Source organism: Chenopodium album, chromosome 12 (genome assembly GCF_948465745.1).
Source record: "Chenopodium album chromosome 12, dcCheAlbu1.1, whole genome shotgun sequence".
NCBI classification, from domain to species: Eukaryota; Viridiplantae; Streptophyta; class Magnoliopsida; order Caryophyllales; family Amaranthaceae; genus Chenopodium; species Chenopodium album.
This window is the reverse complement of record NC_137845.1, coordinates 832,990-860,553: the sequence shown is the minus strand read 5'-3', so window position 1 is coordinate 860,553 and position 27,564 is coordinate 832,990. Positions and strand designations below refer to the sequence as shown.

Here is a 27,564-nt window from a genome sequence, read left to right as displayed (position 1 = left end):
AAATTAGTTTAATCCTTCTATCATTACTTTATATAAAACCATACCTATTTAATTAAAGCTTTCAAACCCCACAAAACCACAAGAAAACCCATTCAAGGACAAGATTTTCTGTACCATAAATTCAATTTTCTCATAATAGTAATATCTGTAATAATTACTATTTCTATAACTTTGCAAAAAACACCCCTCTTCAAAAAGAGAACAATCATCCAATCTTTTTGTTTTTCTTCATAGAGAAGGAGAGAGAAAAGCAAACTAAAAAGAAAGAGCCCTCTTTCATTTGTTGATGATCGATGATATCATCAATATGATATGATATGGTATGGTATGATATGAATTGAAAGCTTGGAAAAGTTCGATTGGAGAGAAAATAAATAGTTGTACTAGTACATGTTTTGAAAAAGACTCAAACTTTCTCTATCTTCTGATTTTCTTCTTCTTTTGGTGGCTACCCTTCTTTTTCAACCATTTTGACATTCATAAGTTTTCATCTTTCTCTCTCTTCTCTCCCAAAGGTATAAACTTGTGAAATAAGCTTCCTTATTTTCTTCTTCAAATTCCATATTTTCCTCTGTTTTTCTTAATTTCTCTCTAAAACTAAGCTTAATTTTGATTAATTTTCAGTTTATAGATTATTCGAAGAAGAAGCTAAGGGCAAGCTAATTACATGGAAGTGTAATTATTAATTAAGAAGTGGCAAAAATTAATCATACAAGTAAATTTGCATGGCGTCAAGTCATAGGCTTGGAGAAACTGGTTTATCACAATCTGGTCCTTCATCAAATCATCACAACATTCCTTTTGCAATCCCTCATCATCATCACCATGCCGCCGCGATCAACCCTACAACAACTAATCCTTTTATGTAATTAATTACTTCTCCTATCATTAATATATCTACAGTCGTTAATTCAAATTACATTATCAACGTGTGAGATATATAGATAACTACACACAAGTCCGAGTTTAATGACTAATAATATGTTTATGGTTGTATTTGTTTGACGTGACAAGTTTTTTTTGTTGTATTTGGAAAAAAAAAAAACACACACACACACAGGAATCAAGGAGGATCCTCATTTGATTTTGGAGAGCTAGAACAAGCTATTGTTCTGCAAGGAGTTAAGATTGGAAATCATGAACAACCTAAACCATGTACTACATCTATCTACTCTAACTTTTTTTTTTTTTTTTTCCTTTTAATTTTTTTTTCTACGTTTGATAATATGATAAACTTAACCATTTACCAACCAACCAAAAATGGAAGAAAGAGAAAATAAAAGGAGGGAAGTTTGAATGTGTCTTACAATAAATAAAAGAAAGTGCGTGTTATTTCTATTTACATTACATAAATCATTTTCTCAAGGATACAACAGAATGGCGTGGGGTTACTAACATGGAAATCATGACCTCTTCATATCTCTACACATCATTTCACTTTAACTGCATTATTTTTTGCTCCTTTTTTATAAACTCATTTTCATTTTTTTTTTTTATTCTGAACAACACTCGTCAAAACAGGAAGAGCTTTTAAACATGTTATTTTTACTCGAGTAATTTATGAAAAAATTGGTTTTTTATGATTCTTTGCAGCTTTATTTACAAATGGAAGCAGACCTGCTGCAACTCTGGAGATGTTCCCTTCTTGGCCAATGAGGTTTCAACAAACCACCAGAGTATGTACTATACTTCTACTTTCTCTCTCTTTAATTTTCTCTCTCTAAAACTCTTTCTACAGTACATAGTTTGACCAGTTCTTTTTTAAGACTTTGATGACTGAAAACAACCATCTCCTGTGACTTCTGAAGTTTCCTTTTTTTGAAGATATTTTCCTTTGTTTTTTATTCCATTTACTTGTGTATATGGATAAAGATTTTTAAAAATAATAGTACTGCCTATTTTTAAAATAAAATAATGTTTGGTAAAATTATTAATAGTAGTATTAATATTGCTATTAGCAGGGAAGTTGTACAAAGTCAGGAGGAGAAAGCACAGATGATTCAGGATCAGCAATTAACACCCTTTCATCAAGTCAAGCTGATACTCATTTAGAACAACCCGAATCACCGATTAGCAAAAACCAACAACATCAATCACAACAGCAACAACAAGGTGGCAGTTTTCAGCAACCAGGAATGGCAAGTGATAGCTCCAGAACTGGATTATTCCAAAATCAAGCTGCTCAAAAACAACTTCAAGAAAAGGTTCTTTTTTTTTTTTCATTCTTTGACCAACACAATCTTCTTTATTGCTGTTGTCGTACTATTACTTGGTTTAAATTACACCATCAACATGACTGTTAATTTCGAGTGAGACACCCTAGAATAATAATGTTCTCTGCCTTTTTTTTTTTTTTTTTTCCTTTTGTCTTTTTTTTTTTTTCTTGCTATTTAACCACTAAATACCATAAAGAAGGTGTTATCTTTATCTGGAAATTTCCCATTTCTTTTTTTTTTTTTTAATCTTTCTTAATAAGACAAAAGTTTCACAGATCCCAAAAACACTCATAAAATCAAAGGCAGGGTTTTATTTGTTTTGCTGGATGATTTTCTGATCAAAATGTCTGACATAAAAACAGAAAAAGAGTGTTTTTCTTCCTCTCATCAGAAAAGCAAAAGATAGAATCTTCACAGTAATTCCACTATTTTCTCAGTATTATATTCTAATGGCTTTTATTTTTAATTTTTTTTTTTTTTTTTTATTATATTTTCTAAGTTGTAGTGCTAGTACTACTTAGCTCTAATCCCTAAAACTCAAAGTCCTAACCTTCTGTTTTGGACTTCATATTAAACCCAAATCAGAAAACAACAAAAATAAAATAAAAAATATAAAAACTAAAAAAACCATCAAAATTTTTGTCATACTTTATATTAAATGCATATCTTCCTACTCCAAACTGTGTAATCTTAAATGCATGTGATAAAACTTCACTATTTTTTCTTCAAAATATTCTGAAATTTGCTCATCTCAGCAACCATGTTTGCACAGCAAAATGAGGTTGACCCTTTTATCCCCTCTAATCATTTTTATTCTTTGTTCAATTAAATCATGTCAATTTTTGTAAACAATCTTACCTATTACATGAAAATACATGCATTTCTCTTTCAAATCTGCTAAGTTTAACCACTTTCTATTTTTTCCTTTGTACAATAATTTTAGTATAGAAAAATGGTTTACTATTTTTTTTACCTTGTTTTTAACCTCAAATAATTTTGCTTTTATTGTAGAGACATGGTGGAACCAAATCAGATAAACCACTTGATGCTAAGGTAATACTTAAAGTTCATGTCTAAATCAAATAAACTCAAACTTCATTTTTAATTTTTAATCGAGCTAATTGTCTAACAGTTGCACTTTATTAAGAGTATATATTTACGATGTTTCGGCCATGTTAATTACACTTTATTGATTTTCCTTGGTTTTCAGACGCTTAGGCGTTTGGCACAGAACAGAGAAGCAGCTAGAAAAAGTCGACTAAGAAAGAAGGTACAAATATTTTCTGCTCTATTTTTTTATTTTTATTTAAACAAAATTCTAATTTTCAAGCACATAATTAAAGTTTCATTTATGGTGTATAGGCTTATGTACAGCAGCTAGAATCAAGTAGGATCAAGCTAGCACAGCTAGAGCAAGATCTTCAAAGAGCTAGAGCACAGGTCATACACTATTTTTTTTTTTTTTTTTCCACTTCATATTTTATCTAATATTATATTGTTTGATTTACAATTACAACTTAATGAAGTGGAATTCCATAATATTTTGGAGCATATTATAGTGTAGTATGTCAATTTATTTGTTTCTTTTTTGAATTTTCAGGGATTTTTCATGGGTGGAGGTGGTGGTGCACCTTCAAATATTAGCTCAGGTGAATTTTCGTGCTATTATGATTTTTCCAAAATCTGATCATTTTTTTTTCCAAAATTTAATTTGATTATTACTTCAAACGACATATATATAAGGAACATAAAATTTATTTAAATCTAACGTGTTAGATTAGATGTGTAGTGAATTGCCTTAGGATGACATAGTATAATTTAGGCACGGAAAAAATACAGGGAAATAATACTAATTTGTTCTGGGCCACGGGGTAATGTGGCAGTCCCTGATTGGTTTTGTAGCTTAGTTTAAGAATACCGAGGAAGATAGCATATATTTTGCTTCTCTAAGATAGACTTGTGAACTGAACAATAATGAATCAGAAAATGTCAAAACCATAGGAACATTGTTCAAAGAACAAATAATTTATAAATTTGTTAATATACATTTCTTAAGATTTTCTGTCAATTTTATATAGTTGAGTCTTACTCGAGCTGGCAAAGAATTTATTTAAATTGTTTGTGATTTTGACTTATAGATTAGATATGAAAAAACAAATGCTTGAACTACCGAATATCAGGCCAATTATTTAGAATAATGTCGACCATTTTGATTGTTTTTTGTTATCAAAATGCAAGAGTTGAGTAATATGCCAAATTTATTCAAAAATGACCGACTGTATTATTTTTATGCTACTTGCAAAAACAAGCCATAAATTTTGACAAGAATATTTTACTTAGATTTTTAGTTCATACTCCTTATCCAAGGGGGAACGTACCTAACAAGACACCGTAATTTTGGATTTTTTAAAGAGGAGACCAAATAATTTAGAAAATTTAATTAAAAGGAGATTTAAAAACATGTAAAATATGCTCCATAGAAGTATTAGCTTATTTAAATTATTTTGGATTAATAAATTTTTCTTGGAGAGTCAATAATTTTGAGGGTTATGGTGGGTTTCTTGTTCAATAGTGATTAAAATAAAAGAAGAATTAACTGATTTACTCATTTACATTTGCAATGTTGTTGGTTTAGATTTTAACATTATCTTCATCACAATGCAAACTAACAATAAATTAAATCTTACGCAAATGTATGCAATTTATCTTTAAAAAGTTGATGAAGCTTAATACAATGCATCTCCTAAGAGTGCTAAGATACATTAACGCTTATGTTGCAGTTGATGGTGTTGCAGGAGCTGCTATTTTCGATATGGAATATGCAAGATGGCTGGAAGATGATCATAGGCACACGTCAGAACTCCGAGCTGCTCTGCAGGCTCATTTATCAGATGGAGATCTTCGGATTATAGTAGATGGTTATATCAACCATTATGATGAAATCTTTCGCCTCAAGGGGGTGGCAGCCAAATCCGATATCTTTCACCTCATCACCGGAATGTGGACTACTCCTGCAGAGCGTTGTTTCCTTTGGATGGGTGGATTTAGGCCATCAGAACTCATCAAGGTACGTACAAAAAATAAAAATCAACTTAAAATTCTTGGTAGCAGAAGAATAATATCAATGCTTATGATCATGTATCATATGTTGCATTGTACTAGGGTTCACATGCAAAGATTGCACTGTACTACGGAGTACTTTGTACGTGCTTAGAAAAATTATCCGGAATATCTCACCATTTATATGCTCTTGGCAAAGTGCCAAAGTGGCAACAAATTATTGTCGCGTTACCTAGAGGCATCTATGCTATGCGCAACTAACAAATTGCGTTCTACATACTTAGGGCTAGTGGTTATTAATTAAGTACCACTTGATTATGCCTAGACAACACATATCTGTGCTTAATTCTATCTTCAATTGATACTGGAGTTACTTTTCCGGGAATTTAGTCTAAAGTTTAGTGTCTTACTGAGGAAGATTATATCCTTGATTCCAGTATCGAAAGTCTCTTTAAGAAAAGCAGCCTAATGTCAAAATAAAAGCAACTTGTGAGGAAATAAGATCAAATAAAAGTGAAGAAAATTGAGGCCTTTACCTGCTAAATGTTATCCAAAGAAGAAGTGGTCCTAATTTTCTTGTTCTAGCTAGTTAATGTGTCACTAATTCAACAATTTAAGTCACTAATCAACTCTTCAAAGCATGAGAATTGATAATTTCTTCTTTCTTGTTCTTGATCAATAACTTGATTAAATCCTAATTGTTGATTGATGGTGAAAGCAATAAAGTGACAATTAAAATGTCTTTTATGTCTAATGAAGAGAAGTTTGTGGCTTGTGTTACAGATGTTAACAGCACAATTAGACCCATTAACGGAGCAGCAGCTGATGGGTATATACAGTCTACAACACTCCTCGCAACAGGCGGAAGAGGCTCTCACCCAAGGTCTAGATCAACTTCAGCAATCTTTAGTTGACACCATCGCGACTAGTACTGTTACTGATGGTATGCATCAAATGGCTATTGCTTTGGGCAAACTTTCTAATCTTGAAGGGTTTATTCGCCAGGTAAATAATTAAGATTATCAATCGTTTTTTTCAGAACTAAAGGCCAAATAATTCAAATGAAGCATACTTATCCTAAGTTTAAGTTAAACCAAGACAACATTATACATGCATAATGCTTAATTGCCTTAGTATGTTGTGTTTTCTTAGTATTATTACACTAATTGTCTATCTGTCCTAACAAATTTTGGACTTTTTTAAATTGACAAGAACTGTGGACCAGGCTTTTCCCATTACAACAGTTCTTGACAAAAATTACATCTCTTCCAAATGACTTCTGAAAATGACAGATTTAGGTAGTACTTCTGGAAATACATTCATGCATGTAGTCAAAATATTTTGCACGAGCACATAACATACTACCCTTGTCGAGATTTAATTAGTTGTCACACTATTAGTTCAAATTACTATCAGAAGTGGGTTGAACAACGCTTACTAGAAAGTAACGAAACTGGGGCCTATTCATACTGTTTTCTTAATTAATGATGTTATTAGTAAACTAAAGATCATAAAAGTAAAGATAACTTCACCTGTAATACACCAAAATCAAGGGCTTTGTCTCATGTTTTGCGGCGTAACTCTGTGGATAGTACACCTGAAGGGCAAACGTGCACATGACATTAACCTGACCTCACCTTTGATTTAACCTTGTAAATTGACTTTTAATACCCTGCAAAATAAAGTGATTAATTAATATTAATAAAATTTCATTCAGCCATCAGATCAAAGTTCCACATCATTCTATAATAGAGTCATTAATTAGGATTTGGTGCATGATTTTTATTCTTTTAATGTCATTATCAGAAGTTGATTTGAAAATGATAACAACAAAATAATAATAAAAATTATAAAGAAGATTAAAGCCTCAACCATGCCTTCCAAAAACAAAAAATTCAACCCCTTCTCATCTACTACTCAAACTCTATGATTGGAAATGTCCAAATCTAAGACTTAAAAAACTTCATTTGGGTCAACCTCTTTGACAATATGTTTGAAGACTATAAACATTTTGATCTCGAATTCGGGACCCCATTGATTAAGCTACTTAATGAGTGGTTAAGTTGTACCCTTCACTAATTGATATGATAAAGATATTGTCTTGAATTGCTTTTTGACAGATTTGTTGTGATATACCTTAACTTTTTCCTGTTTGTTCCTTCTTCTCCTGGATTTTAGGCTGATAACTTAAGACAACAAACCCTTCATCAACTACACAGAATATTGACAATTCGACAAGCTGCTAGATGTTTTCTGGTTATCGGAGAATACTATGGCCGGTTGCGTGCTCTAAGTTCCCTCTGGGCTTCACGTCCTAGAGAGTAAGTTTTTTGACAGGACAAAGTTACAATTTGAATTGGTATTATTCAATAAAATTCTAGGTAGTATGATTATATGGACTTTTAGATAATTAACCCTCCTGACATTTTCTTGTTTGATTGAGTAACGTTTGATTCAGTATGAAATCATTAGTTTGTAGGAAATCACATGCTTCCCTACAAGACTAAATGCTAAAATTCTCGTTTTAAATTCTTACAAAAGCTTCGTGATCAACACATGCTTTTTTTTGAACTAAAATTATTTTTACTAATTGAAACATATACTACGTATTTGCTTTAGTAACGTTTTTATGCTCTGTGCAAGTACTTACATAAATATGAAAATGATTTTTATGGATTAAAACAAAGTTTTCTGATATATATATTCGTTGAACAAAACGAGGCCTATCTACAGAAGTAAAATAGTTGGGTTTTGTAAGTACTTCAAGATAGTTCCTTCAAGAGACAATTGTCTTTGTAAAAATGATCTCAAAGGTTTTGTATTTCAAGTTGCATTTTATTTTTCTAGTTTAACTATTAACTTGTCATTGTCTGATTGTAATTCAAAAGGTTTTATAATTTCATTTTTTTTTTAAATGTAAATGAGATCACTCAAGAATCAACTTGTTTGAATGAAACATATTTTGCTAAAATGGAATAACAATTATATCCAAGGAACATATTATAGCTAGTCATACACATAATGTCTTTAAAACACATCAACCATAATTATATTATAATCACTTGATTTTTTTTAACTAATAATCTTGCTTTTAATGTTTTCAGACACATGATGAACAATGATAATTCATGTCAAACAGCCCCAGATATGCAGATGGTGCAACCTCATCAACATAACCACTTCTCGCCGTTTTAGAATGAAGGTGGCACCAAGTACATTCATGGTGGCTATCAAAATCACTTCCTCCAGCATTCTAGCTTCTTTTAGGAATAGATTTTTTTTTAATTATTAAATTCTAAGTATACCATCAGGTTATCTTTCACTTGTAAATCAAAAGGAAGCTTCTCTCTCGCCGCCCCTTCCCCATCCAAAGAGAAAAACAAAGCAACAATGTACATGTGTAGGTGCGATTTATAAATCATATTATATGAAATATAATTCGCGCTTTATCTTCATCTTCGGCTTTTCCTTTTGTATTTATTGCGTATATTATATGAATGGATTAGAAGAGATGGTTAGGAAGGAGACACAATACACTAAATACAAAATTTGTTGCATTTTCCTAATAACAAGTGGTTGTAATCAATTATAAAAAAAATGGTTGAAAGGCCAATGTCCTATTAACACAACAACATAATGGATAGAAAAGGCTAAGTGTACAAAGTGTGGCTGGTTGTGAGAAGATGAAAAGGCGGGATGCTGCTTTGCTTTCTGTAAATTTTTAATAATATTGACGAAAAATTTTGTAACATGAGATTGATAAGAAGGATTAATATAAGAGAAACAAGGAGCACTTATATAGCATGCTTAAGAAAGTGGATTTGGTGTAGAAATGCTAACCAAATATATGTCGTCTTGTAAATGGATACGATTGGGATGCATATAGGTATGAAAAGTTCTGATTCGCGGTGTCTCTATAAGTGGAGATAACAAAAGAAGTGTATAGAATAAGAGATGATACAAGCTTAAGAAAATGTAAAGGATAAAGCAACAAAAGCAGTAGACTTATACAAACACGAATATCAGATTAATGTCACCAAAAAAAATAAAATGTATATAGTAATTACTCCCTCCATCCCTTAATTAGATTCCTACTTCTCTCTATTATGTGAGGAATAAATGCTAGAAGTAGGAATCTAATTAAGGGACGGAGGGAGTACCATTTTTCAGTTAGTTTTTGTGTTAACGTGCAGCTCCTTGCATGCCGGTGCTAGTACCCGATATCAGATCTGCAATTTCTGCCTTGATAAGCTGTTAGCACAACCGTGCCATTTGTTAAGCTCCAATTTTTGTGTAAAAAATACTACGTGAGTACATATGTTTTATTATTTTATCTGTAATATGGGGTTAATAAATATGTTTTTAAGTTACCCAGCTTATCAGTTTTAAGTTACTAGAAACTGTAAGTAAATAACAAAAATTAAGATCGTACATAAGAAAATTGGTTCATTTAATTTCATAAATTAACCTTAAAGTTCTGATTTAGTAAGAAAAGGGCATTAAGCTATGTAGTAACAAAAAACACTTTTAAGTTTTGACTAAACATTGCATCACCACCTAGTATGATCATTATTCATTAAAAGACTAATAGGTTCTAGAAAGACAGATATAGAAGTCTTTCTTAGACATTTAATCCAGACAAGTTCAAAACAATACGACTATCAAATGGTATTTTTACTTATGTACTGCTACATTCTCTTTGTCCAAAATCAATTGTTACTTTGCTAGTGTAATTCTAGCACTATGTTAACAAAATTGAAGTCCGGCCACTAGTATGGGAATGGTAGATACTCCATATCTTATAGAGTACAAAACAATTACTTAATCATTTCAATGATCATATGTAGCATGAACCATGTCAATAACTTTATTTTTTCTTTTCTTTTGGCTCAGGTGGCCGTACTTGGCAGGTAATTAATGGTAATTGGTGCAATAATCTTGGAGATTAATGCAAAAATAAGCACATAATCAAGCAAATGACTTCCCATCTGGCTAAAAGGCTAGATGGCTTTCTGTCCTACCTAAAGGTTACCTTGGCATTATTATGTGTAATTTCATACAAAACACATTTTATACAAAATATATAATATTTTTATACCTACTTGTCAGTTATTCATTTGTTAGCAGAACTGAAGCATCAAATTAAAGTGTACATCCATAATGTGCAATACAATATTGTCACTAGTTAATTCTGTTAATGATGAAAAAATTAGGTGCACAAAGGAAAAGCAATATCATCAATGAATGAGCGCCTACAATAGACAAAGCTAGGGAGTGGTATCAAGGTGCAAGACATAACCTTATGACAGTGGGAGCGTTCCCTGAACTTACTAGTCCTTTCGCAATGTCCATGCATACTCCATGCATTTCGTTTGGGTGGTTGGTGCAAGGTAGATGCTTGCGAATGTGAAAGATCGATTAGACAACCAAACCCGCCAGTCTGCTTTTCTTTGGTAAAACTGAACTGAAAGTAATTTTATTGGTTAAAATGATTTTAAAAAATTATACTGATTAGAACCAAAATTTATAGACAATGTGTTAACTAGAGATGAAAAAAAGTTTGCAAAGTTGTAGCTCAAGATAACACAAAACGAGCACAAATTACACTATTGAAATACAGACATCTGAGAGTGATCAATAAGTTAAAAGTAATAAGTTGAACCAACTTTTGGCTTGTAATGATAGGTTAGTGTTGTTATACAGCCGTTAATTTGGATTGTAACTGCAGATTTGTTACTGCTCATATATAAGAACCCCTTTTCAGGTAGTATATTCAAGTTGCAAAATCTCATCCTTCATTGTAACATGACAGAATCCACAAGCACCATAACAAACAAGAAACAAAATAGTTTTTAATGGTGGTCAACTAAATAATTACTATAACACTTAGAAGCGCTTTCACATACTCCCTCTGTTGCTCCGTCCCATTTTAATCTTTCACTTAAGGCCATTTGAAATTTGATCAACGTGAATAAAAATAGGTGGATTGAGAGAAAAAAAAAGTAATGTAGTTACGTACAAAGTGTTAAAATTGTGAAAGAAAAAGGGTTAATGCGATTGAGAAAGACAAAAGAAAGCAAAGGTAATTAATGAAAGTGGTAAAATTGTGAAGAAAAAGGGTTAATGCGAGAAAATAATACTCCTTAAGAAAGATTGGAGTGCAAATTCAAATGAAACACTAGTTGAATTTCTTTTTAATACATGAAAGACCATTTAAATTGGCACAATAGAGTTAAAATAAAAATAAAAAACCGAAAAATATATACTTCAATATGATTTAGTTCTTAAGCTGGACACTTGAATCAGTATTGATTCACTTAAATTTATAAATCCAACTAATGTTGAAGAAAATTGATGATGCACAACAGTCGAAATACTATAAAGTACAACACTAGACCAGCCTATAACCAAATCTTTAAAAAGAATAGAGATCTTCTCCGGGGTAATAATCAATATAAAGTTCCTACTTATTAAAGGGATCTCGGGTTAATACTCTGATAATCGTCACAATTATTCTTATCCACACCACTAAACACTGATTAGCTAATCAAATCTAAATGAACTTCTAAATTAAAATATACAAGTGCACCTTCCCTTCTGGCCTTTACACTTTTGGTTCCATTATGAGTAGCTTGGATTGGATCTTGTAATATGAAATTTTAAAATTATAATTGTCATTGCCAAAGTGTATGCTTTTGCTAATTGTATTCATTAAGAAATGGCATTATCCTTCTTAAATCTAGTGCATTAAGATACTTTATAAATTAGGTTTTGCTTATCAAAGTATTAGTGTATGGCTTCTTTTAAAAGAATGGTATTTGCAAGATAAAAATATTATGTTCAAAAAAGGGTGATGCATATAACTAAGTTATCAATTTGACACTTGTAGGCAAATGACACGTTTGAATCTTTTTATATCGGGTCAAACTAGCTTGGTCATACTTGGGTGATGAGTCATTACGTTTAACTTTCAACGTGGTCATACTAGGGTGATCAGTCATTAGGTTCAACTAAGAGTCATGATTGAGATTGTCATCAATAAGTCTATCCAGGACAAACTACAAAATACTGTGCATTTAGAGACTGGAATTACCTACTGTTAAACTATCAGTAGGAAATTCATAAATTTTCATACATACAAAAGCCGACCTTAAATACCAACCACTTTGGTTTGGATCTAGGTATGTTTTTAAGTACGACTGGTTTGTACTTAGTTGCGTCTTCCTATGAAGATGAAATACTTCGTATTAATTTAAAGGATAAATACTTCGTATTAATTTAAAAGATGAAAACTCAATAATAAGGAACCCAAGTTGAGCGCACATAGAAAACCAACCACTGAATTGATAAAACAGAAGCATGTCTTCTCATAGTAGGGAAAGGTCAATAGCAAAAGCAAGTCAACTTGGTAATCCAACAGAAAATTAGGTCAGACAAACAATTTGTTGATGGTTAATAGTTGGCTTTAGTTGACAAACACAATAGATAAACACCAAAAATATGGATTAAAGAAACAAATTATTATAACAAGGTAACTCATCTTGGCATCGACTACCTTGATGGCTAAAGCTCACCTGATCTTTGTACTAAATATTAGTGTTATTTTTGAACTGTTCTTTTTTTTCAAAGTATGGAACTATGGATAGTGTTGATTTGTTCTACAATTAGAGCATAAATTCTTAATAAAGTTTCAAATCTCTATCACCATTATTACACGCAATTCTTTACGTAATAATTATCTTCCAAATCGCTTTCACTTTTTAAATACTAATTCATAAAATGTACTCTTGCTAATAAACAGGATATGCTAATCTAAAAATTATACAATTTAGTAAGTTATTAGGGATCTTATATTATACACCAAAAGAAATAAATGAATACATTAACCAAAAAATGAATTATTTGGTACTCCCTCCCCACCTAAAGTTATCCCAAAATACAATTTACTAGTGCTAATAAATGATGAGATGTATAGCAAGTTAGTTTCATTTGAAAATTATTTTGTTGTACCCAAGATCTCCTGATTTCGCTTGGATTAGAACTGTTTTTCTCTAATTATTTACTCTGTTTTTTTTATTAATCACATTAATAGGGTTTGCACAACATAGGTTGGAGACCAAAGTAAGAGTTTTATAATAAAAAGTATAGTTAACAGGACATATTTAATTCTTATGAGAAAATTATTATAGTAGGAAGTCTATACCATAAAAAGAAGTGTTTCAATTAATTAGAAATGGATGAAAAGAATTCTCGCTGTTAATTAGAATCATAGGAAACTTTATAGATAAAATTAAGGAAAAATTGTAAATAACCGCCCCTCAACACACTAAAGTTTGATTTTTTCTAAAATTGATATTACTCAAAAGCTGGCCCTTGTTAATATTATTAAATATTACATCAAAGAATTAACTAGCAATCAAAATTACAAGTTGGTCAAAACAAGACAAGTGAATCAACTAAGCTTAAAATGACTAGTCAAATTAATCAAAATCTCAAACTTAAAATTATGTTTTTATTTTTGGCAAAATCAATTCTACTATGATTCACAGGCTATAGCACAATGGATAAGTCAAATGACCCATTTTTAACATAAGGACCATACATTATGACTCATAACCAAAAAAAATGTCAATAACAAGGGCAAGTAGAAGATTGGAAGTGCTAGCACAAAGCAAATGTTATTGTTAATATGGTGTCATTGATCAATGATAATAAGTCGCAGAAATGCAGCGAGAGAGTTCACTAAATGTACATAAATTACATTGAATAAGATCATGTACCTGATCCTTGCAAGCAGATTTATCGTGATGCAGCCACGCTGAAGGTAAGCTCTCAAATAGCGCCCAAACAATAATCTGAAAAAGAGTCACAGAATCAAATCTCCGTGGAAGTTCAGGTATTCAAAATAGTTAACACAAAAAGTGCAGTAAAAGTACAGATAGAGGGCTCACTATGGAAGAACGATCTGTATGACACCATCTGAGACACAGTATTGGAGCCTTCGACAAAGTACAAGTAGCTAATCACTTCCTGGGTTAAGATATAAAGCAAAGGATACAAATACAAGACAAAATTCAATAATTTTACAACAACAAAAAAAGAAAAAGAAAAAAAAAAAAAGAGATTATTCCGAAGCTCATTTCACCAAGAAATTCATGTTTTGAAAGCATCTGACAAGATGGTGAAATAAGAACTTCATTTTCAACCAGGAATATGCTTCACAACACAGAAACTGAAAATCATGAAATACCGAAAATCATTAAGTGTGCAATACGATAAATTGACAATAGCAAGTACATAAGATGATAACACATAAATAAATATATTTCACTAAATTAATAAGTGAGGAAAAGCAGGATTTTAGATCATTAGATGAAATAAAAAGTAATTCCCTTGTATTTCTTCTCTTGCAATAAGAACCCTTCATTTCAGAAGGCAAAGGAAGACGTGCTGTGCCAGGGTAAGATACAATAGCAAGAAAGTACACACAGGATATTAGACATCAGTATCCATCCAAAACCTAACACCAACCTTTGCAAAAATGCAATTAGATTCAATTAGAAAACAATTATTTACAGCTTTCTCAATTGAGACCAAGTGAAGAAACAATTCAATATGCTAAGCTATGTTCTAGCCAAAATGTACACATATATACAAAGCACGATATTAATTGCTGAAATCCTCACATCACAACCATATTAAGGTCGTCCATAGGTATTTCTAAACCAATGGAGTCATAATCTTGCAACCCAGTCAGCCAATTGCTAAAATCCTCAGGTGCATTTGGATCATTAGGAATATCAAGTTGTTCAATGGAGTCAAAATCAATATGCTCCTCTGATTCCTGACAAGCATCTTCTGGAGCATTCCCAGATATTCCCAATTCCCTGCCCCTCTTGTTTTCAGTATTTTTCCACTGTTCTGAACTCGATGTTGGCTTCATAGAGGAGGTTGAGTTCTTGGGTTTTGTTTTTGGTTTTTGATCAGTGCTGAAGCTTACCACAGATTGGTTTTCACCCGCAGCATTAGCCATCAGAGCACCTCTACAGTGATCTCTGTCTCTCTCACTTCTCTTTGCTTTTGCTCCTCCAATAACAGAGCTACCAAAAGCTATTGCACCCCTAGAGTTACCACCAACATCATCAAGGAGTAGCTCCCTCTTTTTCCCCTTGTGTGATAATGATTCAAGTTCAGGAAAACTGCTTACAGAAGAACGACCAGCAGCTTTTGGAGAGTCAATACAACCTCTCCCAAAATCATCAGTGCAAGAGTCCAGCACACTAAATGAGTTAAATTCTGGACATGTGACAGCGAAAAAAGGTATTGATTAGAGAAAACGACAGAACTAACAGATTGTAAGTAAGGATAATGCCTGCTGCTCTTAATGGTCAATGTAGAGCAATTAGCAATATGTATGGGAAACAATTAAAAGTCAAATTGGGTCTTAAAGCAAGGTAGTGATTGTAAGAGGGGAAAACAAATTCTTAAAAGGTAGTTTTTTTTTCAAAAATAGAGACATGTATGATATTAACAAGTCTTCCTAAAATTATAAATGGCATACCAGCTTTTGCAGAATCCACACGACATTTAGGAGCTCCATGGCCTGTATAATAATCAGTTGCAATGCTGGAACCAGCATCATTGGCGTGAGGTGCTGCAAAGAGAACATTCTGCAAAGCAGGGTCACTAAAACAACTACGACCAGTCAGCTCAAATTTTTTACACCTTACAAGAGTTCGTTCTATGAAACCCATTGCAACTTGCTTTGACACTTTGCGCATTACAGTTTTGGAAGCATTATTTCTTCGACAAGCCTACAAAAATAAAAACAATTTAAACTTCTTACTCAGCTAAACCAAATAACTCGATCAGTAGTAATAATGTCAAGTCCCAAGAAACATATATAAATGGCAAAGTTTCCTATCATTCTCATCACTAATGGGTCTTAATCCATACTTTTCTATCCTGAAAGCATATGTACAGACAAGATTTATAGACTTTTGCAACTTAGATGTGATCATTACGATCTCCATATCTGCAGATAGTGCAATGATTACATACTGAAGACAGCAGAAGTAATACTAGACTTGTCATAAGCATTGTGTTTGCAAATATTCATTAATCGTGGCTTCCATCTTTACAGACTCAAAAGCTTGCTTAGAGCAGTGAGGAAGAAAAAAGGATCGTAAGGGAAAAAAAAAAAAAAAATAGTATATATTCCACTAAGAAGTCATTTTGGTCCAGTCCCCGCCCCCCCCCCCCCCCCCCCCCCCTCTCTTTAAACCCTTCCTGCTTTTAAAAAAAGCAAAAAGAAATAAAGGCAGACATCATGGCTTGTGATTTAAGTACATTCACCTCTAACAGTGACCGAGGAAAAAGGAGAAAATTACCATTCGCCTTTTGTAAGCCATCTGAATAAGTTGTTCCATGGCAACCTGCTCAATGAACCTGCAAAGCATAAAAGTCAAATGAAGGGAAGAGTGTAAGGAAAGGAAGGGGATGGACTAAAGCTATACTAAGCATTGGTTTCCATACCGTTTCTCCCTTTCTCTATCATCTTCAACAGCCTTATCAATCTTAACCAAGTTGTTCTTCTTTTTCCCAATCTGCAATACAGCACACGTGAGGACAATAGAGAAGATGGAAGACCAGGGAAGGAAGGCAGAAAAAGAGAGCTGAACTTTGCAGTTGAACCAACTTTTTTCAATTCCAACACCATGAAACTAGTTTTTCCAGAATTATATCAGACTTTTTTTAGTTTTCTAAACTCTCCAAATTCTTCTAAACTTTACTTATGGACTTTGCAGTTGAGTCATTTTTTTTTTTTTTTTTTCTAGATTTCTTTGATTAGAAAAGCTGACAACAATTCTATTAACTACAACTACTACTGACTGCATAACAAAAAAACACTAGTACTAAAAATATTAGTACTGCTTCTATTAAGCAGTACTGACATGTATAATGACTTCATAATGCAAAATGAAAATGTAACATAACACAATATTATTTCAACTTCTTCCATTTAACTTACAAATCTAGATTATCCGTACACATGATTGACTACCAACTACCAATCTTGAGATGCTATTCGCACACGTACTACTTGCATTCATCAATAGTTGCAGCAAGCCAGCAACAATAAAAACAATAATAGTAAATGTAATAGTAGTATTTGACATAGTAAACGGTGCTCCATAGAAAAATTTATTTACTTAGAGCTTAAAAAGTTTTTCAATATTAGTACTTCGCCTCTCTGTAAAAAGAATTTTTTTTTTGAAAAGACCAAGCCCTAAATATGAAATTACAGCAGTAGAAAGGCTCAGAATCCTTACTTGACACAAATCCATGAACGGCCAAATTTATACACAAACAATGCATTAGTCGTTCCTACCAAGTGACTCAAAATATATATATATATAGACACACACACACACGCACATATGTAGCCAAATAAAAGATAAATTACTGCAATCCTACCTGCTCACAAAGCCCCTCATTAAGTTCAGTAATATCTCGGTCAATCACTTCTCCATCGGCCAGATCAGGCTGTAACGGATGATAAAAGTAAGAGCAGATACTAATGCAATAGAATGAATTATATATGATATTAACTCTAACTAATACACTACCATTGCATCAAGGTACAATCCAATGCTCTGCAGCTCCAACATTAGTTTATCATCAACACACATCAGCTGATATTGGGGATCAAGAAAAGTTGCAGCAGTCATATCTGAAGGCTGTGACCCACTAACATCATTATGCCAATTTCCACTAACAAACTCCGCATCTGAATGAGAGAAACCATCATCCCCCAACCACCTTCCACTGCTATACAAAGAATCAGACATACTTCCATTCCTCGTTGTATTAGATGTGACACTCTTATTACATGAAATTCGGTCTCCAGAGCAACGTTTCTGAATCTGAAAATCAACCATTGACTCAGCCTCAGAGTCAAATCTGTCTCTGTCTCTGTCTCTGTCTCTAATGTCAGCATCAACATAATTACATGAGCCACAATGAGAATCGTCGCTTGCACACTGTAATGACATACTCACTCCTTCATTTCCATTGTAAATACCCTCACTATCATCTTCTTCAATTAAAGCAGACAGAACTCTTTGGTACAAGGAAGAAAACTTATCCGACCTCTTTTCCCCAAATAATTCTCCAGATAAAGATTCATCCTTATCCACAATTTGATTGGAATCACAGACTTTATTACCAGAAGAAACATCAACCTTTTCTTTGCGCATAAAAACACCCTGCCAGAATTAATAACATCATTAATGGATAGATAATAAATACACAAAAAATTTAATAAGGTAAAACCTGATTGTTATATACCATAATATTGTATTGAGCACCCGGAATCACAGATAAGCTGTCCGGTAGCTCCTCTGCAAGGCTCAACTACAAAGTGTAGCAATAATTTAGGATTAGCAAACCCTCTGATGATAGATGTGGTATAGACTAACCAATATGTAACGCATAACCTATATATATGTAAAGGCTTGTCTACTTTTATTACCTGTTGTTTAATGTATCTCACATCTTGTGAACTAGCAGTTCCAAAAATAGGTTCCATTTTCTTCCAGAACCGCCCAGAACAACAGATATCTGCAAAAGGACAAGTAGTAAGGCAATTGTCTTAATTACTTGAACATAAAATTTATATAGTTCATGAAAACAAAAATTTGAAACTTGACAAAAAAAGATTAAACAGATAAGGAAGATTGATATATACAGCTAGCCTTGCGAGCAGCAGCGGCGGCAAGCAACAATTCTTCACGGTCATCATTGGCTTCAACTGCTGGGGAGAAAAAAGGGCGAATGTGAGAAGCCATAGAGAAAAACAGAATTTTCAGCAGAAACCAGATATAGTACTTTTGTTTCAATAAATTTCAGACTTGGATAGATGGTTAGACTTCTAAATAAATAAGAACTCTTACACCAACTGAAACCTAGCAAACTTCAGCGCCGCTTACCCCCCCTCCCCCCTCTCCCAAAAAATGAGATATTTGCAAATCAATAAGTTTTTCGGCCAAATTCAATGTCAATACAAGATGCAGGTTAAATTAAGAAATATGGCGATACGAAGATGATCTGTAAAGATCAAAATAGATAATACATAATAAATGCCCTTCGTATAGTAGTTCGTCAGACAAAAGTACAGATAGATGGACAATGCAAAAATGAATTAAGGATGTAATTCCAAGAAACAGCATAACAACAAAGAAAAGATTTGCGAATTATTACATATATTTTCACAGACAACCCACCAGAGGGAAAAACAAAAAAAGCCCAAGTTCTAAGTAACATTCTCCTCAAGCCATTCAATATGTCATCATTATCCATCACAAATTCACACCATTTCAACAAGAACTGCTTCGGCAAGGATGATCCGGAGAAATGTATCCGTTAAAAAATTGAAGAACCTCTACAGTTGGAAATCTAACTGACTCTTCACTTGAAAGTTGGGACAGTAAGAAATGAGGTACTACAGCTTACTTTATTCATCACTAATATTATATATTGCCTACATTTCATAATTTATACTTTATAGCATACATATTTCTTGGGCAATTTAACTTTATGTATACTAGTAAAAACTACCCACAAAAAAAAAAAAAAAAAAAAAAAAAAAAAAAAAAAAAAGAAGCTAATGAAGCAGTCTTATATACAACAGTAGTTGTTTTTGTACAAAGGGCATAGTCACCTCAAATTTGATAAATGTCACCCTCAATCCACATAAAAGTCTCTAAAATAAAGTGTGCCTTATTATATGAAATGGAGGAAATAATGCTATACATAAACAGGCTTGTTTTTGTCATCCCAATTGCACTGCATGTTGTCTAAATCCAAAGCAGTCTATACGCAATTGAAAAGTACAAGCAAAGGAAAAGAGGTCATAATCTTACAATTACGAGCGAAAGCCCTCCCATCAGACATCTTTTTTGAAGGTGGGCGTCCTGATTTACTGCATAAAATAATCAAACAGCTCACAAGCTCAGTGACTAAACATTGCCAAAAAAAAAAATGAACCAACCTTATCCTCAACAGAGAAATTACCAACCTTTTTATTTTCTCTGAACCCGGCCTTGTACTTTGGATACGCTTTGCTGTTGACACATTCTCCAGCTTTGGTTCAGGCGGTGAGAGTCCAGGGCTAGACAAGGACAAACCCCTCACTGTCCTACCTTGCCTCCGCATGCCATCACTAACATTTTCAATGGGAACATTTTTATTCCTCTTGGTAGGAAAGATAAAAGAACGCATTTTACCCTTTCCAGTTAGCACAACATCACTACAATCTGTTCCTTTCTCTTCCAATTTGAGTTCCAAGTCTTTCGAATCTTCACCTTCAGAGATAACACCAGGAGATGGCATACTCTCAACCTTAATTTTACTTTTCAAATTATTGTTATGAGAATCAACAGATTCTAAACATCCAACGCTGCCGTTCTGAGAAAACTTGGCACCAATAACAGGAGACAATTTTACTGTAGAGATTTGACCTTCATCATTATTAGAAACAGGTGAAACCACATTTGTTCTTCTGCTACGGGAACTTTTTTGTTGTCTCTGACCAACCCATTGACCAAGCATATAAGATGAACTGGCAGCCCGGTGATTATTCTGCATCAAATCAAGTGAGATCACCTTGTTGGTACTTGTAGGCTGTTCCCACCCTTCACAACCTTCTGAGGAAGCTTGAACATCAGAAGATGAGTTTACCGCCATGACTGAACCAGTTCGTGGAGCCCTAGATATCTTTCCTCTTATAACTGCTGCAGGAGTGCCAGTTGAGGTGCCTTGCTTAGCATTTGATCTGCCACTCAATCTAGTAAGAATTTGTAAATGAATCTAAATTAAGAACTGATAACAAGTCATAGAAAAATAAATGACCAGTATTAATGTTTGTAAGTTGCCCCTGATATCCTATGAAATGAAAGTATATCAAGGAGCAGTAGCTTGTTCAACTGCACATACAATACAAGCATGTAGTAACTATTCAGACAGCAACTTCTAGATTTAACAGACAGTGTCAGCAATGCTTCACTCACAGCTCATCTTCTGAGGAGAATCTTCTCAGGATGTATGTATGCAAGAGTACACAATGTAATCCGAAAGCCTATCAGCCAAAATGACCTTAAAACAATATTATAAAAGAACAATTACCTTAGAGAGTTGTCATATGTAGCCAATTTAGAATCAGTACTGGGCTCTGAATTCACTGTTCTTTTGATGTCATTATCCGCAGATCTGTTAGACACTGTCCCAACAGAACGTTTCCGCTTCATCATATTTTTGTCCCAGCCATCCCCCACAGCAGAGAGTCTCAGCGTCCTTTCTTCAGGAATAGAAGTACCATTTGCAGTTTTAATGATATTTATGTTCTCAGTAATCATTTGATCCTTCGACAAAGAGCCAGATTTATTGTCAACCTGCAAAAATTTTATAGTCATTGCTTAAAGGACATCATGTAATACATTTATAAAATATTAATAAAGCTTTAGATCATCTGGAGACGCTGTAAGCTTATTACTCCGTACCAATCAATCAAAGCCTTAATCCCATTAGCTTATTACTCCGTATGTGAACTTAAAAAGAAAAATGTAGAAAATATATTGTAGCAATACACTTTCTTAACTGTAATGTGGCCAATTTGATAGAAAAGATATGATAGAACCTTCCAGAGCAGAGTGTCTATCAGCATTTTATTTTATTTTTGTGCGAAAGAGTGTCTATCAGCATTTCTTTAGGGGACATGGTGTGTAATTAGCCCCTATGGAAAAATATCCGTGGGGCTCATCCCAGAATAACTTGCAATGTAAAAAAAAATAAATAAATAAAAAATAAAAAAAAATAAAAAAAATAAAAAAAAACTGAATGATATACTTGTATCTATATTGTTTTTTAAGGGGTTCCACCCCCTTACACACACGCACACTAACATAAAACTAAAGAAAAAAATAGAGCTCTTTGTGATTTCTTCCTCTTAAATAAGCAAAGAAAGGAAGAGATTAAAAGTAAATTGCAGATACTAACCCTAAGCTCTGTGGCAGATGTGCGAAAACGTTTATTCATCCCAGAAGACTTGGCCCTGTCCTCTAATCTTTGAGCTGATGGGTCAGCAAGATTACGAGGCTGGCCTGCCATCTTCAATAAGCTTGATCCACTAGGCTTGTCATGAGACAAAAATTCAGCCCGTTGCCTCTTCTTTGAGACCATGGTGTCTCTATAATATTTTTCTAATTTATTGAGTGAATCACAGAACATTTCAGCCCTTGCCCTGGTAAGAAAACATCGAATGTAATGTAATAGAACTTGTAAACTACTTGACAGCTAAAACAATGAACCTTGAAAGTTAAAACATGTGTTTATCTAAGAAAGCAACACAAACTTCTGGCTAGCAACACAAGCACATAAATCATAAACGAGTTATAACAATAGAGCAGGACACAATCTCACTAATAAGGATATCAAAGACAATTAGGCTTTTGTTGATTTCTTAGTATTGATTATATGCTAGTAACTGGCTAACTTCAAACATATTCAGCAAACTCAAAACTCAAAACTACACTAGACTAACCTGGCCTTTATAGAGGCATTTAAAACACTCTCTCGGATTTGCTTCAACTCTTCAGTGGCCACGGGTGGGGAAGGTCTAAAATTGGAAGCTCTAACTGGAAGATCTTCAGATGTACTTCCAAGAGAAACCCCAAGTGCCCTCCTCAATTCTCCTGAACGTGTATACTTCCGAGTGCCAAAAGAAATGTGTTCTAGAGATAAACATTGGTGTAAAGAGGGTACATCAGGTGATGCCATGGCACCACCCCGGCTAACAGAAATAGACATTACACCATCAGCGCCCATGTACAGTTCAAGTTGCCACTATATACGGCACTATTGCCTGTAAGCTGCCAAAAATGTTGCCGAAAGATTTACTATCATGAGAAACAACAATAGAAAGCCTTTATCACTCATATCAGTCATGCTTTACTACTCCTGCAGGTGTATGCACATATACGTGCATAGACTAAGTTTACTAGTTTCAATAATAAGCAATTATGCACATCACAAATGGATTAGTGAGTTCGAATTAAGTTTGCCAAGGATGTATCTTGTATAAGACTTTGTAGTATTATAGTCTACAGATATGAATTTAAAAATAGCTTATGCAAAATCAAATCCCTCGTCGTCTTTAAGCAACTACGATGAATCATGATCTGAAGGTGGCCTGGTAGCCATTCAAAAAAAGATCCAACAAACACTTGATAAAAACTACTCCCTCATTAATCCATACACAATACAATGCCTCCCGCAAAACAGCTAACAAACAAGGTACATTTGCAATTTACAATACATTAGCAACCCAATTTGACTCAATTATCAAATTATACTCCAAAATTCACATAAACTTCTTCTTGCATAAGAATATCAACTTAAATTGCACATAGCAAAATTCTAGTACCAACAAAATCGATCGTTACAGTCTTTCATAACTCAGTAATTATTACCAAAAGTTCAATAAACAATTCACCTTAGAAGAACCCTAAATTGAATATACTGAAATTCAATCAACGACAAAACCCTAGATTGTGAAATTGAAATTGATATTGATATTCGGTGATTTAGAAAAAGAAAAAAGAAAACATCTTACCTCAGAAGCTGCTTCAATGGAAGAGAGAAAGATCACGAGCTGCTTCAATGGAGAATTCAGAAGATTACGCGCTTCAATGGAGAATTCGAAGTACGCGCTTCAATGGAGGAGAGAGAAAGAGGGAGATAAAAGTGAAGCTCCAAAAAAAACGTAGGAGAAAGATTAATGACACGCCTATATGATGTTAACCGTTAGATCTATACAAGTATAATATCAACGACCAATCGACCATAATTCATTTATTTAAGTTTTGTACTCTATTTATTCTAATCAAATCAAAATTCTCAGGTTCATTTGACATCATTATGGTTTATGTTTTTTAAAATTATATATGATATAGTGATATTTTTTAAAACTGACAACAAAAAAGTGAAAATATCTTTTTCTTCTACCCTATTTTTGGTTTTTTATTTTCAAAAAAACTGAAAACTGAAAATAAAAAACGATGTCAAACAAACCCTTATTTAAGATGTAATCAAAAATTGAGCAATGTTATATGTCTATATATAGCCCTAAGGAATATATATAAGCATTAAATACATTTTTAAAAATTGTATAAAATTAGGAATTCAGGACAAAAAATGCGCGTAAATCAGTATAATTAATGTTTATATTCTATTGATTTCCTAACTTTTAATGATTTTCTAGTGTGTATTTAATGCTAATATAAAGCCCTAAGGGCTATATATAGCATCTTCCTAAAAAAATTTGTCGAACTGGACGTGTTTGGTTGACATAAAAAAATCATGGGAAGATTTTTTTTTTTTTTTTTTTGGCTAACAAATTCATGGAAAGTAAAAATGTAACACCCTAGAAATTCCTTTCCTTTAAAATACCTGTTTTTGTCCTGTTTAAAACTTTAAATAGGAATATCTAAGACATTACCGCATCGTGATAACGGCTAAGGCAGCTATCAAAGACACATAGCGGAAGACAAATTTCAAAATCATTCAAAACAAGTCAACTTGAAAAGTCAATCAACGAAAGTAAAGTCAAACGAAGTAAAATAAAATCAACCTACAACTTGAACCATTATAGGCCCTTATTAAAACCAAACCAAATTCAAAACCTTTTTGTTAGTCACGCGTAATAATATTATCATAAATAATTGAAGCGATAAACACATCATATACTTATGGAAACTAGTATAATACGCTCTTCACTCATGCCCATTCATGAATATGCTTCAACACCTGAAAAGCTTATCTCTACCTATTTTCACTACTCTCCATTAAAAATGGGTCATCATAGGGCCAAGATAAAGACAAGGCCAACAAACACACAAAACACTCAATCAGCAAAGCTGAGTACATAAGCGCAATTAACACACTAGCATACAATTCCCTATCAACACACGACTTACCTTGTTGCACCTGTTTTTCAAGCATATAACATTCAATAAAAATTCTCACTAAACACTAAATATTTTATTTAGCGTTGATTACGCATCGAATGGGTTTCCCACTAACCTCCCCCAATAAATTGAGGTTACTGACACGGGAGCTAACCGTGCCAGCATCAAAAACCACACATAGGTGGCGGAATTCCTGCGCATAATAATAATAAAAGGAATGTACAGCATCCTGTACTCCAGTAGAAGTTATAGTTAAATATTAAAATCCCATAACTCCCCCCATATGTTCATACTCAAGGTATATACGTTCCAAGAGTTTTGGTGCGTAATCTCTTTCACTTTACATTATTTACAGATTATTAAACTCAGTGATGACCCTCAAACCCTAATCATTCAACCAACAATAATTATTCAAACAATCAAACACACCAATTTAATTCTTGAATAATTAGTGACCACATAATATTTAATGTTGAATCCTTTTTAATTCTACCTCGGTGCCAATGACACCTTAAACGCATAAAGCGCCACAAATCCCATCCCTCGGTGTTAAAAACACCTTAAGTGCACGAAGGCACCAACATACAATTTATTCCTCGTGTACATAGACACTTATATAGCTCTTTCCTCATGCTTATAGCATCAATAAAATTATATGAACCATAATAAAATTCCTTTTCAATATTCCAAACCAAATTAAACATTTAGTTTAATTAAACATACTCTCTATCATGCCATAAATAAATATGTGGTTCATAAATAATATTCCAAACTATTATTTTCCATCCAATATTCCATCACAAATAAATCATGCTTCATAATCCAATCACCAAGGGCATCCAAATCATAATTTCCAAACCAAACCTAGCTTGATACTACTTGTAATCAATCAAACACATTTAGCATGTTATTACATCAACATAATTATGCTAAGTACGCGAACGTACCTTGAATACGATCTTAATATCGCCACAATTAATAGAAATCACTCACTTCAAAGTCTCAAAACAATTTAAAATCATAAAGGAATATTAAAATCCACTCTACACAAATTTCCAGCAATATATACTATTATAAAACCCCTCAAAATTTATTTAAAATAAGCTGAAATTATATTTAAAACATCATAATTCAATCACAATGAATGGGTAATTATAATTCCTTAAAGAAACTTGATTTTTAATGCTTTACCAAAAATTCCAGCACTATATTTTAATTAAATCTTGCTGTAATTTAGTCTTAAAACACTTTAATCAAAGGTTTACACCATTATATATCATAATCCTTCAATAATTTATAAATCAAGAACCTATGGTTTTAAAAATTGGGGCTTTTTAATTAAAAACATAATCTGAAAATTAATTAACATAATACTTATAATCAAACATCAAAAATCAAATCACAAAACCCATAATTAATATTTAGATCTAGGATTAAATTGATTTTTAAAACAAAGATTAATTTTTATTTTTTTATTCGAAAAAGAGGGAGGAAGGGGGCAGCGGCAGCCACCTGCTGCTGGTGGCTAGCAGTGGTGGTGGTGGGCAGCCGAAAAAAAGAGAAGGGGAAGGGGAAAAAGGAGAAAGAAAAAAAAGAAAGAAGATAAGGAAAAAGGAGAGAGAAGTTTACCTTGGGTTTTCTCCACTCTGAGCAAAGTTTGATTTGCCTCATATGTGGGATATTTATACCTCTTCTCTAAGACCCTTCTCCTTAAACTTTCCCTTTTTAATTTTCCTAATCCCATCCCTAATAAAACTTTACTAAAATAAACTTTTCTAAATTAAACCCCAACTTAATTAAAATAATTAATTAAATAAACTTTCCTTTTATAAAATATTTCCAACTTATTAAAATAAATAACTAAAATACTTTAAATAAAACATTTCAATTCAATTAAATACTTCTCAAAATACTTATTTTAAATAAAATACGTATAAAAATACGAGGTATTACAAAAAATTTCTAAGAAGTTCCATTTCCCATAAAATGATGGAATTAATTACCTAAAGAGACCTAAGTAAATGGAACTTTCCATGGGAATTCCACTTTCCATGGTTAATCAAACACAATTTGACATTGCCTAGGAATTCTAATTACACGGGAATACAAGTTTTTTAGAAATTAGCATTTTCCACTTTTAAACAAATGAACCCGTACTTCGTTAGTGGAAGAATGAAATAATCAAACGATAAAAAAAAATGTCCTAACCATTACAAATTTACAATCAAACAATGTGATCACAAAGGATACTCAAGGTTGGCATC

At 32.8% G+C, this 27,564-nt stretch overlaps 2 protein-coding genes across 4 annotated transcripts; one reads left to right on the top strand and one right to left on the bottom strand.

The window, feature by feature from the left end:
• Positions 1-641: 641 nt before the first annotated feature.
• Positions 642-8,668, top strand: LOC145571477 (transcription factor TGA9-like). The gene is made up of 12 exons (XM_081630514.1): positions 642-865; positions 1,061-1,155; positions 1,594-1,676; positions 1,962-2,204; positions 3,228-3,269; positions 3,427-3,486; positions 3,579-3,656; positions 3,817-3,865; positions 4,997-5,283; positions 6,060-6,281; positions 7,455-7,597; positions 8,381-8,668. The coding sequence occupies exons 1-12, from the start codon at positions 726-728 to the stop codon at positions 8,469-8,471; spliced, it is 1,533 nt and encodes a 510-aa protein (XP_081486640.1). The 5' UTR covers positions 642-725; the 3' UTR covers positions 8,472-8,668.
• Positions 8,669-14,649: 5,981 nt separating this feature from the next.
• LOC145569945 (uncharacterized) lies at positions 14,650-24,104 on the bottom strand. 3 transcript variants are annotated; one of them, XM_081628915.1, is made up of 15 exons: positions 23,947-24,104; positions 22,876-23,203; positions 22,332-22,575; positions 21,462-21,727; positions 20,356-21,123; positions 20,201-20,259; positions 19,027-19,092; positions 18,811-18,899; positions 18,627-18,692; positions 17,906-18,544; positions 17,754-17,822; positions 16,812-16,882; positions 16,667-16,724; positions 15,838-16,090; positions 14,650-15,572 (listed from the first exon to the last, which is right to left on the bottom strand). In XM_081628915.1, exons 2-15 carry the CDS (start codon positions 23,157-23,159, stop codon positions 14,959-14,961), a joined length of 3,546 nt encoding a protein of 1,181 aa, XP_081485041.1. In that variant the 5' UTR covers positions 23,160-23,203; positions 23,947-24,104; the 3' UTR covers positions 14,650-14,958. The 3 variants fall into 3 exon arrangements, with proteins under 3 accessions (XP_081485041.1, XP_081485042.1, XP_081485043.1); XM_081628916.1 differs by having other exon boundaries at positions 19,027-19,089; XM_081628917.1 differs by having other exon boundaries at positions 20,356-21,111.
• Between the last annotated feature and the right edge of the window lie 3,460 nt (positions 24,105-27,564).

Bases quoted from the DNA above. Each gene is read 5' to 3' on its own strand.
- LOC145571477 (XM_081630514.1), top strand. From the start codon at position 726: ATGGCGTCAAGTCATAGGCTTGGAGAAACTGGTTTATCACAATCTGGT. The intron at 3,657-3,816 runs GTCATACACTAT...TTGAATTTTCAG, and splicing joins TTCAAAGAGCTAGAGCACAG to GGATTTTTCATGGGTGGAGG. The intron at 5,284-6,059 runs GTACGTACAAAA...CTTGTGTTACAG, and splicing joins GGCCATCAGAACTCATCAAG to ATGTTAACAGCACAATTAGA.
- LOC145569945 (XM_081628915.1), bottom strand. From the start codon at position 23,159: ATGGGCGCTGATGGTGTAATGTCTATTTCTGTTAGCCGGGGTGGTGCC. The intron at 21,728-22,331 runs GTTAGTATCTGC...AAATTTTTGCAG, and splicing joins CATCTGCCACAGAGCTTAGG to GTTGACAATAAATCTGGCTC. The intron at 20,260-20,355 runs GTTGGTAATTTC...TATTTTATGCAG, and splicing joins GGTTCAGAGAAAATAAAAAG to TAAATCAGGACGCCCACCTT.